At 44.2% G+C, this 17,220-nt stretch overlaps 1 protein-coding gene across 3 annotated transcripts in view; it reads right to left on the reverse strand.

Moving 5' to 3' along the window:
- The window catches only part of FAM171A1 (family with sequence similarity 171 member A1), a 117,694-nt gene that overhangs the window by 19,084 nt on the left and 81,390 nt on the right, over window positions 1-17,220 (reverse strand). For 2 of the 3 annotated variants that reach the window (XR_016018116.1, XM_074324797.2), the window contains exons 4-5: window positions 15,074-15,232; window positions 10,554-10,730 (exon numbers count right to left, since the gene is read on the reverse strand). The exons of the other annotated variant lie outside the window; for it this stretch is intronic. Coding sequence is in view for 1 of the 2 variants with exons in the window: in XM_074324797.2 (XP_074180898.2) it covers window positions 10,554-10,730; window positions 15,074-15,232 (336 nt within the window). In the remaining variant the exon portion in view is untranslated. The remainder of the gene's footprint in view (window positions 1-10,553; window positions 10,731-15,073; window positions 15,233-17,220) is intronic. 3 annotated transcript variants of the gene reach the window in all.

A 17,220-nucleotide genomic window follows, 5' to 3' on the forward strand; every position in this document is an offset into this window, starting at 1 on the left:
AAAAAGTATTTGGTTCCAAAGTACCTCATGGCAGCTTTATTTTCCTAAGTGGTTTCCACCCAGGCTGATACCAGAATGAGCATGTTAGTTGCAGTACTTAAAACCCAAACCAAGTAGCGGCAAAGCAAGAGGGCTCTGAGGCCGCCACGGGCTGGGGCAGCCGACAGGAGGATGCCTACTTGCCACAGGTAATCCACAAAGTGAACATGCCGTAAGTGGTGGTTCAGAGCTGACTGTTGTAACACAAGAGGCATTTTCTTTCAGGAGGAACATATTGATCCACACACTCTAAGACCACAGAGCAGGCAACAGTCATTTGTAAGGCTTGCCAAAAATGGTTTCAGTTGAAGTCAGGCATGAGAAGTTCCAGTTCTATACGCTATGACACTTTAGCAAAATGACGTCTCTAAAAATAGGGTTTCAAAACAAAAGGGGCCCTGAACGACAAGCACAATACAGTAAATGTGATGGCATTATTCTCTAAAAATTCTCATTTTGGGGGGAGGGGGCTACAAACACAAAAGGCTTAACAGTTCTTAGGACTGGATTGATATTACAAGATTGTTTTTTGGAGTTGCTAGGCAACATCGAAAAACAAATGTCCGTGGTCTGAGATCACGCTTGCATTCGTCCTCCCCACGGGCAGTGCATGCGTTCGGCGGCCTCACTCCAGTCCTCTTGGACAATGGGAATGGAACATCGCAACTGTGATGCTAATGGTCCATCGTGGCAAAAAGATACCAATCTGTGTCTCGAAAACAAGTCATGGTTTGTTGGGCACCTGGCAGCCAACATCTCTGGCAAGACAATGTTTTCACTGGACTGTTATCATTTACCCAAATTAAGTCCTATGCCTTCAGTGTTATCTTCTGTTCCATCACTTCAATCAGCTTTCTTTGCAGGTAAATTTCCCCCTCCTTCATATCTAATAGAAGCCCGATTCACTTTTATGGGCAATTTTAATATCTGGGGAAAAGAACGTAGAGACTTCTCCTGAGAGTTATTTCTTTGTTTCTAAGAAATAGCTTTCACTGTGAGAAGACCGATTTCAGATCATCTTTCTTAAGGATATAAGTGTAACCACTTAGATAGGTAAGTCTGCTTCCTTCTTTGTTTAATACCCTTAACTATCAAGTCTTTTCTTTTTGAAAAAAAAAATAAGGATAATGCGTATGGTTCTAAAATTAATATCACAGTGTAAATACATATTTGTTAGAGAAATGAACTCCCTTCTTTTGTTCTAACTTTTGCCCAGCCAATATAAGACAATTCATCCTTATAATTTAATCACTACACCTCAGTATTGCAATGTCTATCTGGACACATGCTGATGGTATGTAGAGAAAAAGATAAGCTAGTGATATTTTCATTTTCTTACAGTTACAAACATAATTTAGTGCTTTAAGAACTTCCGCCCTTTCCTCCCTCCAAAACACAATGAAATGGAACAAAATCTGAGATCTATATTTTAAATCAATCTCCACCTTCCAGGGCAGGCTGGCTATGACTTACCTAAAAGGACTAGTTCAGTGAGCCCCGCATCAGCAGAAATGTTCACCATCAAAAGCAGAGACAAATCCACTACAGGCCAATTATGAGTGAGTACCCCTAGTGCCTGATACATACGCGCCATACATGATAAGAAGCTGGTTCAGTAACCACCATTTCTATAGCAACCCACGCGCACTCTGCAGGCTGTTTCGGGAAGGCAGTTCAAACTGGATTCTAAAATGCAGCTTCACTTAGAACATGCTTTTATTCCTGTCATTTCATTAGAATGAGAGGATTCAAATCGAGTAATATAAGTTATCGTTAAATGGCAGAAACTCTTCACATACAGAATCTTAAATCTTGACTGCTTTGCTAGTCGATGTCCGTCGGTCACTTTAAATGCAAACCACTGACCTGGTTTGCTTGTTCATAAGGGACCATTCCCCAGGGCAACAAGTCAGATCGCAGTCTGACAACCCGGAACATCGTACAGCCATCTGCTGTCCCAGTTACAGGAGAAAGAGAGTAACTGCTTGTAAAAGCAAGCTGACATAATCCTCTCTTACTGTCCAGAAAGCCTCAGCTAAGATGCATTCACTATGACCAACAGAACTTCCTTTGGGTCATACTGACCCCCTGCACACGACTGGTAAGAAGGTGTGTATGTCTACTTTGTCCCATCCCCTTAGGCATGGTGACACCCGGGAAACAAGCACTGGCATTGTATCACTTTTCAAAGCAGAGAGTACCATTAGAGGATCACACACGAGATATCTACTGAAAGGAAAAGACACAGACTCACTAACTCAAGTCCTCTCTCACACTACAAATGAAGTGGCATTTTAGCACGATGGCCCCAGCACTACATGTAAATGCAGCAAAAGTTTCCATTCTAGCATGCAAGTTGCACTTCTTAAACAAACAAACAAACAAACAAACAAACTGAAACCATTTTTCCAGAGAGTACACGTTATAATCAGCCAATTCATATTATTGTAACATACTAGACAAAATCCAACTTTATGTTCAAAGAGAGTGTTAAATCTATTAGATCACCCTCCAATGAACATATGAGCTGAAATATGGAGATGCTAATTTTTATAATGGGAAATTCTTCTCCTGTTCCAAAAGAAAAAATTAAAAGACAACTGTAGCCATTAAAAAAAAAAAAAAAAAAAAGACGACTGCGATAAATGGGTACGTCAAATACTGACTCCACGCTAATGGTGCTTGGAAGGGAACACCTCTACGTTTCCTCCTGAGAGTAAACATTCACTTATTCAGTAGTCATGGATTGATGTATTCCAGTTAGTGCTAAAGTGTGGATTTATTTTTCAAATAGACGTCCCATGGAACTGAAAGAACTTGATCTTTCTTTCCAGAGTTTGAAATCTTGCCATATAAAGAAGGTGTTATCACTCTGAGCATTGAGAGTCACTCTGGCTAAATGCTTGAGGGCCAACCTGGGTAACAGGAAAGTACGAATTGTGACTGAGTCAGGCCCCCAGTTTGGCCCTACAGAGTGTAATGTATTATATAACCACATTCTTATACTAGAATGGTAAGAAGTTCCCTGTTGAATGCATTTTAGATCAAGGATCACAACATTTTTCTGTAATAGACCAGAGAGTAAATGTTTTCCCCTTGTAAGGATATACAGAGTGTACCAAAAAAGTGTATACATATTTTAAGAAAGAAAAACTGTACTAAAATTATAATACTCTATATATACTGATAACAGAAGATGAATACAAGTCATATTTGACGTCTGCAATGACAAGAGGTCTCAAAGTGGTTACCATCAGTGTCCAGACACTTCTGATGATGGTGAACTACTGCTTGAGCAACACTGACCAAAGTGTCCACTTGTATACATGTTTTTGGCACGCCTGGCACAGTCTGTCACAACCACTCCGCTCCGTGGGTGCAGCGAGAAAGCACTCATATAGCCCATACGCAAACAAATGGGCATGGCTGTGATTCAATATCTTAGTCCCTTCGGGCTGCTACAAAAAAAATACCATAGACTGGATGGCTTATAAATAACAGAAATTCATTTCTGGGGGCTGGGAAGTCCAAGAGCAAGGTGCCATCCGATTCAGTGTCTGGTAAGGATCTGCTTCCTGGTTCATGGATGACACCTTCTCCCTATGTCTTCATGTGGCGGCAGGGGTGTGGGAGCTCTCTGGGGTCCCTTTTATAAGGGCACTAATCCCAGTCAGGAGGGGTAATCGCCTCCCAAAGGCCCCACCTCCAAACACTATTACATTGGTGATCAGGTTTCAACATACACATTTTGTGGGGGGGAATAAAACATTCAGTCCATAGCATCCAATAAAATGTTACTAGGGAAGCTTACATTTGAATTTCACTTAAACTTTTTTGTGTCATGAAATTCTCTTCTTTGGATTCTGTCTTCAACCATTTAAAAATGTAAAAATCATTCTTAGCTTTCGGGTCATTGTTTGCTTACATAGGTGAACATTTTTAGCAGATTCGCAAATTGCTATAGCTGGCTGTAAACTCTTTGAAATTGCAATTACTTAAACTTGTCTCAAAATAGATAATTTAAAGTGTTAAACTGGGTTGAAATGATTATTGTATTTGAATTAATCATAAATAGCAGTTATTAGGTTGCACAGCCATGCCCATTTGTTGCGGTTTAACTGTGGTTTAAAAGGTTAAAAATAACTGCAAAAACCGCAATTACGTTGCACCAACCTAATAGTTTGTTAGATGCTTAAGACATGTTCCGATTTTTCTCCTAATCTGATAATATTGCCTTGGAACTTTTCATTTCACTGAAATAATTTAATGTTTACTGAAATAATATTATTAATTAAATATTAATAATAGTAAAAAAAAACCCCGTATGAAATATATAGGTTTCTATTGAGTTTAGTAAGTTAAAGAACATATGGTTTCTTTGAAATGTCCATCCAATCTTAAAGTTTTCAGAAAACATATTTTAAATCATTTGATTATTTTTGAATGACTATCCAAACGCTGGCTTTTTCTCTGTACACATGCAATCTGTTACAGCCGGAAATTTGGCAGTTATATTTTTCACAGTAGATGCTAAGTTAAAAAGACCATTTCAATGGAACTAGATCAACGACACAATGAAGATTTCCAATGCATAAAGGCTGAATGCCATGCAGCTTATTTCCAAGGAGAAAATAGAAAATTGGATAACTTCCGAGCCTTCGCTGATTTGTATTTTGTGTTAGTTTCCTGTTGCTGCTGTAACAAATTACCACAAACATAGGGACTTCAAACAACACAAATGTATTCGCTTATAGTTCTAGAGCTCAGAAGTTGGATTTCACTGCGCTAAAGACAAAGTGTAGGCAGGACTGATTCCTTCTGGAGGCTCTTAAGAGAGAACCCATTTCCTTACCCTTTTCCACTGCTCACAGCTGCCGGTATTTCTTAGCTTGTGGCCACTTCCTCAGTTTTCAAAGTGCATCATTCCAATTTCTGCTCTGTCACCACACTGCCGTCTCCTCTGATTCTGACTCCTCCTGCACCCCCTCTTAAAAGGACCGTTGTGATTACAGTGGGCCCATCTGGATAATCCAGGAGAATGTCCCATCTCAAGAGTGTTAACTTAATCGCATCTATTACCACATAAAGTAATAGTCACAGGGTCCAGGGATTGGGATGTAGAGATATTTGGGAGGCCATTATTCAGCCTGCCACATATATCAAAAAAAAAAAAATTGTTTTTTAAATAAATGTGTGTTATTTGTGAGCTGTATACAAATAAACTAATGAGAGCAGGCTGCCCCTTCTCCAGACCTGTGCCATACGGTTATGACATATGCACGTATGAATCCCTAGAGCAGGGGTGTCCAAACTTTTTTCAACGTTTTTCACCAAGGGCCATATGCGGTAAAATACACAAACAGCCGGCCACTCACTCGAGGTGAAGTATGTATTGCCTCACCTGGTTTATTTAAGTAAACTAAATGTATTTTTGGAATTTGCTGCGGGCCAATTAAAAATGGATTGCGGGCCGTAGTTGGCCCGTGGGCCGCAGTTTGGACACCCCTGCCCTAGAGAAAGCTTCACTGATCAGTTGATCCGTGAACAACTTGGGGAATTAGGGGTACTGATCTTCTGCAGAGACGAGAATCCTAGTATGACTTTTGGTTCCCACAAAATTTAGTAGTCCTTCGGGATCTACAGGGGATTGGTCTGAGGACCCATTCAGTTTCCAAAATCCGCGGATGCTCAAGGCTGTTACGTGACAGGACGGAGATCCATGCATACAGTCTGCCTGCCACATCCGCCGCGTCCCCACTACGGACTGAAAATACGGTTTTCACTCCATGGTTGGTTGAATCCACAGATGTGAAACCCAGGGGTACGGAGGGCTGACTGTATGTTTACTGAAAAAAAAATCTCCATGTAAATACACCCATGCAGTTCAAACCCGGGTTGTTCAAGGGTCAACTGTATTAGGAACATAACCTTTTATACTCCAACCCTATTCATCCATATTCAAATACAGTCATGCAAAAAAGAGGAGGTAGGAAGGAACAGAAGAATAATCGCAGCAACGATGGGGAACATCCATCATAACTGTCTGTTCTTGGAACAAAAGAGCTCAAAGCATCTTCCTTTTATTAAACACACTCACACACACACAGACACACACACACACACACACACACACATATGAAGATAAATTATTTGTATATGGTCATCTTAAGTACAAACATTACATTGTAGTATCTTAAACTGCCTTGACTTTGAAAACATCTAAATGATCCTCATCTGATGCAATCATTCGAGGAACATTTTAGTTGGGTACCTAGTATGTGCCAGGAACAGTTCTTGATGATCAGGATTCAAAAACACTGAAGTAAGACCCAGTGAGGACGCAGATAATAAGTAGGAAACTGCAGGACCGCGTCCTTCTACGCTCCTAGGACCCCTGCAATACGAACACTGTGCCCAAATGACTGCTTAAGGGATGGAGCAAGGCACTTGAAAGGAGAGATTCTGCTCACACGAAGCGCCAAGCTATGAGGAAGGCCTCCGCAGGCCCAGGGGAGAGTAAATAGTGTGGTGAGGTAGACAGAGAGTGTGCAGAGGACAGTGGCCGACAGTAAGACGGAGAGGTAGGCAGGGCAGCTCTGAGGAGAGGGGTGCCATGCAGGGAGGGTGGACTGCCTCACACTGAGCCCCTCCCTCTGAGACATTCTCCCATGGGGAAGTGGGCTGGGGTTTTGAAAGACAGCTCAAGTAGCAACACAGAAGTACTAGTGGGGAGGAGAGGAAGAAGGCAGCCAGGCAGCTGTGGGAACTGGCCAGGAAAGAGGGAAGTCTCTGAACCAAGGCAGAGGTACTGCAAAGATGGGTGAGCTGGAGAAACCCTGATGTGACATCAACACGACTTTGCGAGGGGCCAGACGTGGCTGCAGCTGAGGTGCGGAGGGGAAACAAAAAGAATACACTGGATACAATGCTGAGGCGTCTACTGTGAAGGTCTGGAAGATGACACCCTCAGCCAAGAGAGGAAACAGAAATGAACAGGAGGAGAGGCTGGATGAGGGAGGCGATGAGTCTCTGTTTCAGCCATGTTGAATCTGAGTTTCCTGTGAAACAGATGTCTACTAGACAGAGAGACACACAGATAATACGACTTGGGAGCACAGGTAGTTGTGGGAGTGTGGGAAACAGTCAGATGCCCCAGCGACTGCATAGAAAGTAAGTTAGGGGCTGGGTGCAGGGCAGAGCCCAGGGGCTGGCAGACTAGGAAGACCCAGGGGGACACTGAATCTCACAGTCAACGGAGGAGGGCCCTCTACAGAGGAAGGAAAACCATCAAATGCTGCAGAGACATCCAAGAGGACGAGGAGGTCACCTGCTTTCATGATCACGCAGCTGCTGATTTTAAGACAATGGGGAGGCAGAAGCGAGACTGCAGAGGGTCAAGAAATGCAGGCGGCCCGTTGGGAACAATTCTTCAAGAAATCCGGGCTCAGGGGTATCTGGGAGAGTGGCTTGGATGGGAAGCCTTCACCAGACCATGCACTAATAAACTCTTAGGGCATGCTTGCTATGTATACCAGGCACTGTACTAAGCTTCTTACAAATATTAACTCATTTACTCTTTCGCGTGGTTAATTTTATGTGTCACCTTGGCTAAGCTAGCGTCTCCAGCTATTTGTTCAAACACATCCGGATGTTGCCGTGAAGGTATTCTTAAGATGAAATGAACATTTAAATCAGTAGACTGGTAACACAGATTACTATTCATAACATGGGTGGGCCTCATCTAATCAGTTGAAGGCCTTAAGAAAAAGACTGACCTCCCCCAAGGAGGTCTGCCAGCAGACTACCTTTGGACTCCAACTGCAACATCAACTCTTTCTTGGGTCTCCAGCCTGCTGGTACGCCCTGCAGATACTGGACTTATCAGCCTCCACAATTGCACAAGCCAACCCAATTCCTTCAATCAATCGATCGATCAATCAATCAATCAATCAATCAATCAATCAATCAATTTCTCTCTCTCCCTCCCCCCATACACAAACACATACACATATATACACAATATATACACATGTGTTATACACACATCCTACTGGTTCTGTTTCTCTGGAGAACTCTAATATGCTCTTCAGAAAAAACATTAAGTCCTATTATTATACCCATTTCACAGTTGAGGAAACCATGGCACAGAGAGGTTAAGTAACTTGGCCAGGGCCACACAGCCAGTGGGTAGCAGAGCTGGAATCCCAATCCAGTGTGCCCCCAGAGTCCCTGCTCTTAACCACACTCTAGACTGCCTCTCCATAGCACTGACCCAAGGGTGTTTGGGACCAATGGGGTGGGCCCATGGAGACAGGTACAACATACATGGCAATAAAAATTAACAAGTGCAGCTTTGTACAAACGAGAAAACAGGCACAAGTGATTCTCCTAGGTGGGACTTACAGTTTTACAAGTAGCAGAACCCAGGTTTTCAGGATACAAAATGCAAGCTTTACCCTTTTTCTTTCCTACTTTCTCTCCATTCTTCTTTATCCATGTCCTTTCCTCCTGTCAGAATTCCCATGCTCTTCAGAGATTCTCTCAGTCATACTCCCTACTCCCTTCAAGTTGCTTTCTCCTGGGAGGCCCAGGGCTCTTTATGTCCTGACCATGACCACAATGCCTCAGAAAATCACAGAGAACACACACCAACGACAAAGTGCCCTTCTTACTTCGTGCAGGATATGTTAATGTGGCAGAACAATCCATCTAACAACATCAAGTTCAGTACATCTGGTAAAATCGATGGATCCCACACAATTATGGAATCTGTTAGTAATTATTCGGAGAGTAAAACAAAACAACCCCCTCCACCCCTAAACCCCAGGCATTTAGTTCCAAATATAAATTCCTATAATTTGACTACTCAAGGAATTACATCTCTTTGAAAATACATTTTATATATAAAGGCTCTCAGTAATTCGAATTGCGTTATTTGAAAACTGGTATTTTCCAGCTTTGACTTTCATGGGATGGGAACCAAAGTGGTATAGGAACCAACATGCCAGCAGAATCCTAAGTGTAAGCATATACTCCCGTATTGTTATTATGAGTGTCAGCTATAAAACTTACCAGAGAAAAATCTGGATTTAACAGTTTTAGAACTTTATACATTTTAATTCCACTTCTTCTAAAATTTTATCCTAAGGAAATACTCATGGCCGTGCATAAAGATTCAGCTACAAAGATATTTATCACCGCATTGGTAAGAATAATAATGTTTTCCCTAATTGTAAGAACATATCCATACAATGGAATTCTATGCACTCATTAATATTAACATTGCAGAATAATAGCTAATGCTATGGAAAGATGTTCATGACAGACAAACAAGTTTTTTTTTTAAAGCAGATACAGAACAGTACATAACACACGGACCCGTTCCTGTTACCCATAAATTTTGTGGAAGGCAGCCTCTAAGCGGGCCCCAATGACACCCACCTCCTGGTGTTCACACACCCGTGCACGCAACCCCGCACTGTACCAGCACTGAGCTGTGTGATCAACAGCATATGGAAAGAAGTGATGCTATACCACTCTGACATTAGGTTATAAAAGACTGTGACATTCATTGTGCCCACTTGTGCTTTTTATTTTGTCATTTTTAGCTTTATTTGTTAGGTTCTCTTGGATCACTTACTCTGGTGGAAGCAAGCAGCCATGTTGTGTGCAGCCCTATGGAGAGGCCCATGGGGCAAGGAAGGCAAGTCTATGCCCAACAGCCTGTGAGGAGTGGAAGCCTTCAACAGCCTGGGAGTGAGATGGAGAGTGTGCTCGCTAGCCCCGGCTGAACCTTGAGATGAACGGAGCCCTGGCGGTCAGCCTGTCTGCAGCCTTGCCAGAGACCCTGAGCCAGAACCACCCCGCGAGGTTGTACCTGGGCTCCTGACCCTTCCAAACGGTGAGATAACAGGTGTTCACTGCTGTTTAAAGAGGATGAGTTTGGGGGCAATTTGTTACGCAGCAATTGATAACGAATACATCTGTGCATAGAGGATGACTAGCAGGACATAATCCAAAATACTATAGTGGTCTTCTCTAGGTGCTGGTTTTTCTTTTCTTTTTCTTTCTTTGGGTGGTTTTTCTTTTTTTTTTTGTATAATGGTGGCAATGTTTTTATTTTTTCAGAAAACAGGAAAAAACTGCAGGACCAAGAGAGATCATATGACCTTCTAAAGAATAAAAGGATACAGAAGAGCCAATTTTAGCTCTAATAACTTTTAAAGATTCTTTTCAAGTAAATTAGCTTAAATGGGCACACACACACACACACACACACACACACACAAAAAAAGAAAAGAAAAGAAAAGAAACCCAAAGAGAACTCCACAGAACGTGCCTGAATGTCACAGTAGAGTTAGCTTTACCCACCAGTAACCACACAATGCTGTGGGAGCAACCGGATTCAATACCTTCAAGAAAAGGAGACGTGCACAGCACAAGCCTCTTGACAGGAAAGTCAAAGAGTAATGAAGTAACCCGTTAGCCAGTGTGGGCTCAGGACTCGGGCTTACCCAGCTTCTGGTCAAAGCGCCATGCTGCGACGTACGCATTGTGCCTCAGGCTGCTCTGTGTGGCCAGGGGCACGGTGACGTAAATGGGACCATCCACCAGCACCGGTGTTCCATCGCTGCTGAGCAAGTGGACGCTGAGGGCTGTGACTGGGGTCAGGTCGTACCTGGTGCCGTTTCCTGGAAGCAAGAGGCATTCTCCATCACATGCACACCAAGGACCTACGTGGAGCTGCGGCAACCGCTCTTGAAAAAATAGGAGTAGCTACAACCATTTACCGAGCACCGCACCTCCCACGGGCCTGGGACTGCATGAAGCACCACACACATAATCCTCACCACCACCTTCCTAAGGTGGGTAAAAATTCCCATTTTACACATAAAGAAACTGAGGCTCAGGGAGGGTCGTCCTGGGGGCTGGCCTGAGGGGGTTGGTCGTAGGGCTGGGATTCAAGCTCAGGTTGCCATTCTAACTACTGTGCTTTGCTCTCAAAAAGGGCCTCAAAAGGGAAGGAATTGTCTACAACATGACAGGGAGGTAGGTGTGTGTGGAAATCCCTGAAATGGACTTCTCCACAGAGTGGGCTCCATGTGCATGTTAAGTCCTTGGCAGGTTACCAAAATGAAACCAAATATTTGCAGTTAGAGACTGCTGAAAAAAAAAAAAAAAAAAAAAAAAAAAAGGAAATTTCTTCAAGGAGTGCCTGAAAATATTACTTAACTTCTACTAAAAAAAAGTACACTATTGCAAACTTGGGCTTGAAATATTTATGAGTTGTTTTAGCTGCCATTGTTATTTTGATCTGTTTAAAAGGAATTTAATATACCAATTATTCTGCATTAGAGGCCTTTTATCCAAGCCAATGCTATAATGCCTGCCTACCTTACAGATAAATTAGGGCATGCTTATGAGAGAGCTATTATATTCATACACATACTCATAAGCTATCCATTTTAGAACCAATACTTTTCTCCAGCGAAATATAATATCCCATAAAATGTATTCTGTCATCATTTAAAATCTTTCCTTGACAAAATGACAAAAATGCAGTGATAAAAAAATGTAAGCTACATTAGAACACAATCTATAGGATTTCTTATTAAGCTACTTATATACTTACCTACTCATCCACTACCTGAGCTAATGCGAACCTCCAAATAGGACTAAATTTAAACATTTAAAGCAAAGCTAGTCAATTTTAGAGTTTCAACAACAAATTATAGCTACGCGTAAAACCCTTCATAGAGCAATTTCTATACAGCTCATGACAGCAATACCCTTTATCATTTATACCTGTCTCTGTTTTTCAATGTAGGGAAAGGCATGGAAATGGGGACATGATCCAAAGAGGTCCACAGATTCAAGTTCTTAAATCTTTTAGTCTGGCCACTTCATTTTAAGGTAAAGAAAACCCAAACCCAGAAGTTACCCTACTTCTGGTCAAAACATCTTGTGGATGGAGACCTAAATGTGCTCACTGCCCAAAGGTAACACAGGAGCAAAGCAAGGTGCACGATGCCCCTGTCTAGGGTTCTGTTCACATTCCGGGTGAGATAAAACTTAAAACCAAGCGAGACTGAGTAACTCACGAGACGTTGTATAAACAACTTAGAAATGACGTTTCAGTTAGGTAGTGCTGCCTGTTTCACCGAACCTGAGACAGGAAGTCTGAGGAGGGGAGCAGCAGGCAGAGCACGTAGGAGAGCACCCCAGACTCGTCATGCATCCTCTCCTCCTACTTCACTCCGCCTCCTGATTCCCAGAAGTGGCAACCCTGTCGTCCCCCTCATCACCGTTCGATTCTCCCTTCCTGTTATCTTGCACACTCCTGGCCCGGGCAGTCAGGGTTCCGGTACCAGATCCATCACTAACTGCTTATGTGGCCTTAGGCAAGTGATGTCACTCCTGGGGGGGTTGGTTTTACTTATCTGCAAAACTAAGGAGGTTGGTTGGACTAGGTGCTTTCCAGTGAGTCGGTGGCAAGAAACCAACTCAGCTCTAAACATTCAGAAGGAAGGACAGCCCTGCAGGAAAGCGCCTACTAATTTAAAGCAACATGCATTAGGTTCATGTGATGTAATGTTCTTTGAAAAAGTCCTCGGTTTGAAGACACTGCAGGCCATTCTACCTGCTTGCTGAGGCCTCTCCTTTCTCAACGCCCCACTAAATGCCTTCCAAATGACTTTCCCTCTGCCCTCCTACTTTCTTTACTCTGGGAAGATTTCATACTTTGAAGGGCTAAATTGTTTTCCCTCCAGTCCTTGTTATGAGACTGGAACTCTACACAAAACACTGAGTTCTGTGTATAAAGAAGTCTTTCCTTTCTGTTCCATCCTGGCTCCCGTCATGTCTGAATAAAGATAGTTGTCAGGTCAAAGCAACAGGATGGGGGGGGGGGGGGGGCGGCGGCACCACTGGCCTGTGCTCAGAGGCCTCCAGTTCGTCACTTCTAACATGAAGGGTTTCGCTCAGATTGCATCTAGGGTTCTGTATGGCTTGGTACTCTGTTATATTACCGACTTTTCTGCACTGCAGGGAAATTTCCCCCATGAGTCATTTTACTGACTCCTCTCCCTCTTCCTGGAGTTACAAGCAGAAGTAATTTCTAGAAAACAGTTCTGTGCTCTCTTAGCAACCAGAGGGGAGAGTGAGATGCTGTGCAGGCAGAGTGTGGGAGGGGCTTCCCTGAGTGATGCCAGGAAAGCACGGAATGCGGCTGAAGCCTCCAGGTGGCTGCGCCCCTGTATTTACAACACTGGAAGCTCCCTCTAAACTGAACACAGCTGCCCTTGGGATGCTCCAAGGAAACAGAAGCACTTGGTCTCCAATCCCCTTCACTGAACTCTAGCTGTGACCTGTCATCTCACACAGGCACGTGTGGTCCAGGCTCTCACTCTAAGCTGAGATCTCTTCGATGCGGTTTACAAAACAGGAGGCAAACAATAGTGGGGCACAGGAGAAACTGCACAGAGTGACCTGGACATGGGGCCCTAGCTGATGAGCTGCTGGGGTGCAACACGGAGTTCATGCCCCCACGCCCTCGTGGGTGTGAGCAAACAGCACGCCAAGAATTCTTCCTAGGCCAACTTATCAGTTAATGCGGGTGAGAAGTGGAAAATAACCTTCCAAAGACCTTCTCTCTTCCCTCTGAAATAACAGTGATTTTAAAATAAAACAAATGCTTCTAAAATCAATAGTCCTGTGTCTCGGTGTTCTTCCCCGTCATCTCAGATTTCATTACTTATTCAAGAGCTCTTGGAAATGGGGCACAGAAAAATGAATGAGCTCCCAGCAATGAGGTCGTCCCTCCAAGCTGGGGTTTCACAGTTGTGTACCATTTTGTTGGGGAGACTGGGTGGAGGTTTCACAGTGGTCTCAGATTGTACTTTATCAGATTCCCAGAAACACGACTTTCTCCCAGCACTGTATATTTAAAGCAAAAGTTAACACTTTTTCCCAATATTGTTTACTTAAGATGACTGCCATGCATCTGTCCAATGGCCAATCGCTGACTAGTCATTGCATCATCCCATAAAAATTAAAGAAAGAAGAAATGTTTCCGAAAACAGGTACTGCAGAAAGGGAAAAGGCGAATGACAAATCACCAGGTCACCTTGATCTGCAACCAGTCATTTATTAATATTCTGCAAAATAGATCAGACATTTCAGGTTTAAAGGCTTTTTCAGAATGATCCGTTTATTTAAAGCACGGGACCATTAAGTGGTCGTCAATGAAAGTGTCCCTGGGAAATGCAGTAATTCCCTCAGCCATTAGGATTTAACCCACAACAGCCTCTGGTTTTTCAGTTCATGTTGCGACTAGTCCAACGTGTCCGAGAAAAGAAGGGGACACGAACACGACTCAGGACTTTAGAACCCACCATTCTCCGGTCCCCAGAAGGGCCAGGGTCCGTGCCAGCACTGAGTGCACTGAGGAATGGTGCTGCTAGACGCGAAGCGAGGCGGGAGGCTCCGAGCCTCAGGTCTCTACCGATGAGGCTTTATTACATTTTTCTGGCTGTTGGCATTTAGTTTCTCTATCTTTTGGGGGTGGAGAGCACTGGATTGCTCATCTGGAATCAGCCCCACTGCTACCTTCCCTCCCAGCTGTGACATGTTGGTGGGAAGGGCTGTGCCTCTCTGCACATGTTCCAGGGGCAAGTGGGACAAGGCCAAGGACAGAGGGGCAGAAAAAACTCTAACTCTGATTTCACATTTAAAAAAAAAAAAAATACAACTCCAATTGAAAAAAAAAGGAACTTCTCTGAATTAAATATATTTAGTCAACCAAAGAAGAGCCCAGAAAAGGTGCTTCAGGCAGTTGGTACCAGCAGAAAGGCTCGAGGAGACAGTCACCAGAACTCAACTCTGCGGTGCTACAGAATTCCTGAAAGAACAGTTTCAACGCAATTGAACTTGTAGAAAGAGCTCCCCATTCTGCAACTTCGGGTCTCCCATTTAGTACGAACCCTTCCAGCCACGTATAAAGATTCAAACACAAAAGAGAAGAGACTCGAATTACCTGTTCCGTTTCCATCTAATCCTCGCAAATATGGGAAACTGTCCACCTCAGAGGGGGAGCCGGCTGCAGTAAGGAAAGCTGTCAGGTCACTGTAGCTGGTGTTCTCAGGCAAGCGCAGAGCTCTCCTTTGGAAATGGACACGGGGCTGCGGCCGGGCACCTGCAGAAATTAACCTCTGCGTTACCCCCCCAAGGAGCAGTTTGTTTTTAGAAGATGCAAAACCAGGAAGTGCTTCTCTAAGTTTTTGGCAAGGCTCCTCTGCCCCAGCACCCCAGCCCTCCCCACATCCCCCATCCCCCATTCACACAGGACACAGAGATGGACAAGGGGTTATTATAGGGATACAAATAATAGCCCATTGTCACATTTGTTTTGACACAAGATGTTATTTAGGTTTTTAACAAAAAGCTTCCCAAATGCTCTTTGTGGGCAGTCTTTTCACTGCACAGCATTTGCCTATGGATAGGGGTAACATTTGGGGAAGCAAAGTCCATGTGAGTGAAACAAGTAGATGGCAATCTCTTTACACCAACAAGGCAAGAGAGCCCCTTGGACACTGTTGCAAACACATCCTTCTCTATGTGGTTAAACCCCACAGACCCAACTGGCGCAGACCCAGGGGATTAAATGTGCAGCCTGCACAAGAGTTGCAAACAAGAGTCCAACAGTAGCGAACCCTTTTCTTTCTGCAGAAGCTGCCATGTGGCTGGCATCCAGTCGGTTCTGACTGGTGTATCCTACTTGTGGGAGGTTATGGGCGGATTTTATCACGAGACTCTTGCAAGCATGTGCAGGGCTGTTCCCTTCAGCAAACCCCACTCCTTTGTGCAGAAGGATGGCTGAGCCGACCGGCCCCACTCCGACTTGTGACGTCATCCGCCATTTGACTTTGCTCCGCATGTTGTTTTCATTGTAAAACCTGAACTTGTTTTCACCTAATGCTGTGGTGACAGTCACATGACGTAAAGGTGCTCAGTCCTTTTGCACAAACCCAGCAAAACATCATCAAGTCAAAAATTCATTGAAATGGGAGTTGTGGCATTTATTAACAACAGTACACATTTCTCCTGATTAAAATAAAGTGGTTCTGCAGAGACAGCGGTCTGCCCTGCCATGGTCGTCATCCTGTGTCCTACCCCAGGCTGAGGCAGACCGTGTGCTTGGCTGGGGTCTCCCGCTCTCCAATCCATGTGGTCTGGCCCAACAGGCCTGCCCATTGATGGTCTTTATGTCTGTTCCAGGGTTCCTTTTCGCTCAGGACCAGAAACCTTTAAGGAGGCTGGGTGGGTGCATGCACCTATCTAGAAGCGCTCTAGAATAAGGGAGTTTTAGAGCTAGAGGATCGACTAGCCCACATCTCCTCCTGCAGCTGAGGTCAGAGAAGCCCAATGGCCTGACCTCCCACACACACGTGTGGGGCAGGCTGCCTTGACCATGCACAACTGAGGTGGTCACGATGCTCCCCAAGTCCCTAACTATCACTGATGACGTTGCTCAAATGATGGGTCCGCCATTCCATACCCACAGGCCCAGCTTCAGGGCCCATGCAAGCCAGCGGCCCAAAGTCATGACAGTCCTATCTGACCTCCGTCACCTGCACTGACACTAACTGGACACATACATCAATCCAGACCACTGGTGCCCTTTCATCACCCCTAAAACAAACCTTGGTGATGTACCAGCATCCACGGATCTCTACCTTTTAACGTCCAGCTCTCCACTGTCCGGTCCTCTTTTCCTCTGATTTCTTAGAATGCTGCTGTCTTCCTGCTGTCGTCTCCGTGGTTTGCACCGAGTTCAAACCCTCACGCTTCCCAGGAGCGCTCCACCCCAGGCTAGGAGCACGTGGCATGTCCTAATCCCTTCCCTCCACTCCCACACGTGCTGTTTGCCTCTTCTGTGCTGCTTCTCTGTGTTGCCCTTGGACACGGAAAGCCAAAGCCTACCCTTGCATGTTCCTCTCCTCATCCCCGACGACATAACAACGTTCATTGCTTGTGTTGTATTATTTTTCACAGCGATAGTGAACATTTTGAGACTTAATTTCCCTTTCTCCACTGTGCTCCAATCTAAAAATGCTGCTGATGCCTGGTTCTCACTTAGCGGGCGGGGAGAGAAAGACGTCACTAAGACAAAGAAAAGAACGG

Source organism: Rhinolophus sinicus, chromosome 1 (assembly GCF_057876585.1).
Source record: "Rhinolophus sinicus isolate RSI-liver-muscle chromosome 1, RSI-T2T, whole genome shotgun sequence".
Classification (NCBI taxonomy): domain Eukaryota; kingdom Metazoa; phylum Chordata; class Mammalia; order Chiroptera; family Rhinolophidae; genus Rhinolophus; species Rhinolophus sinicus.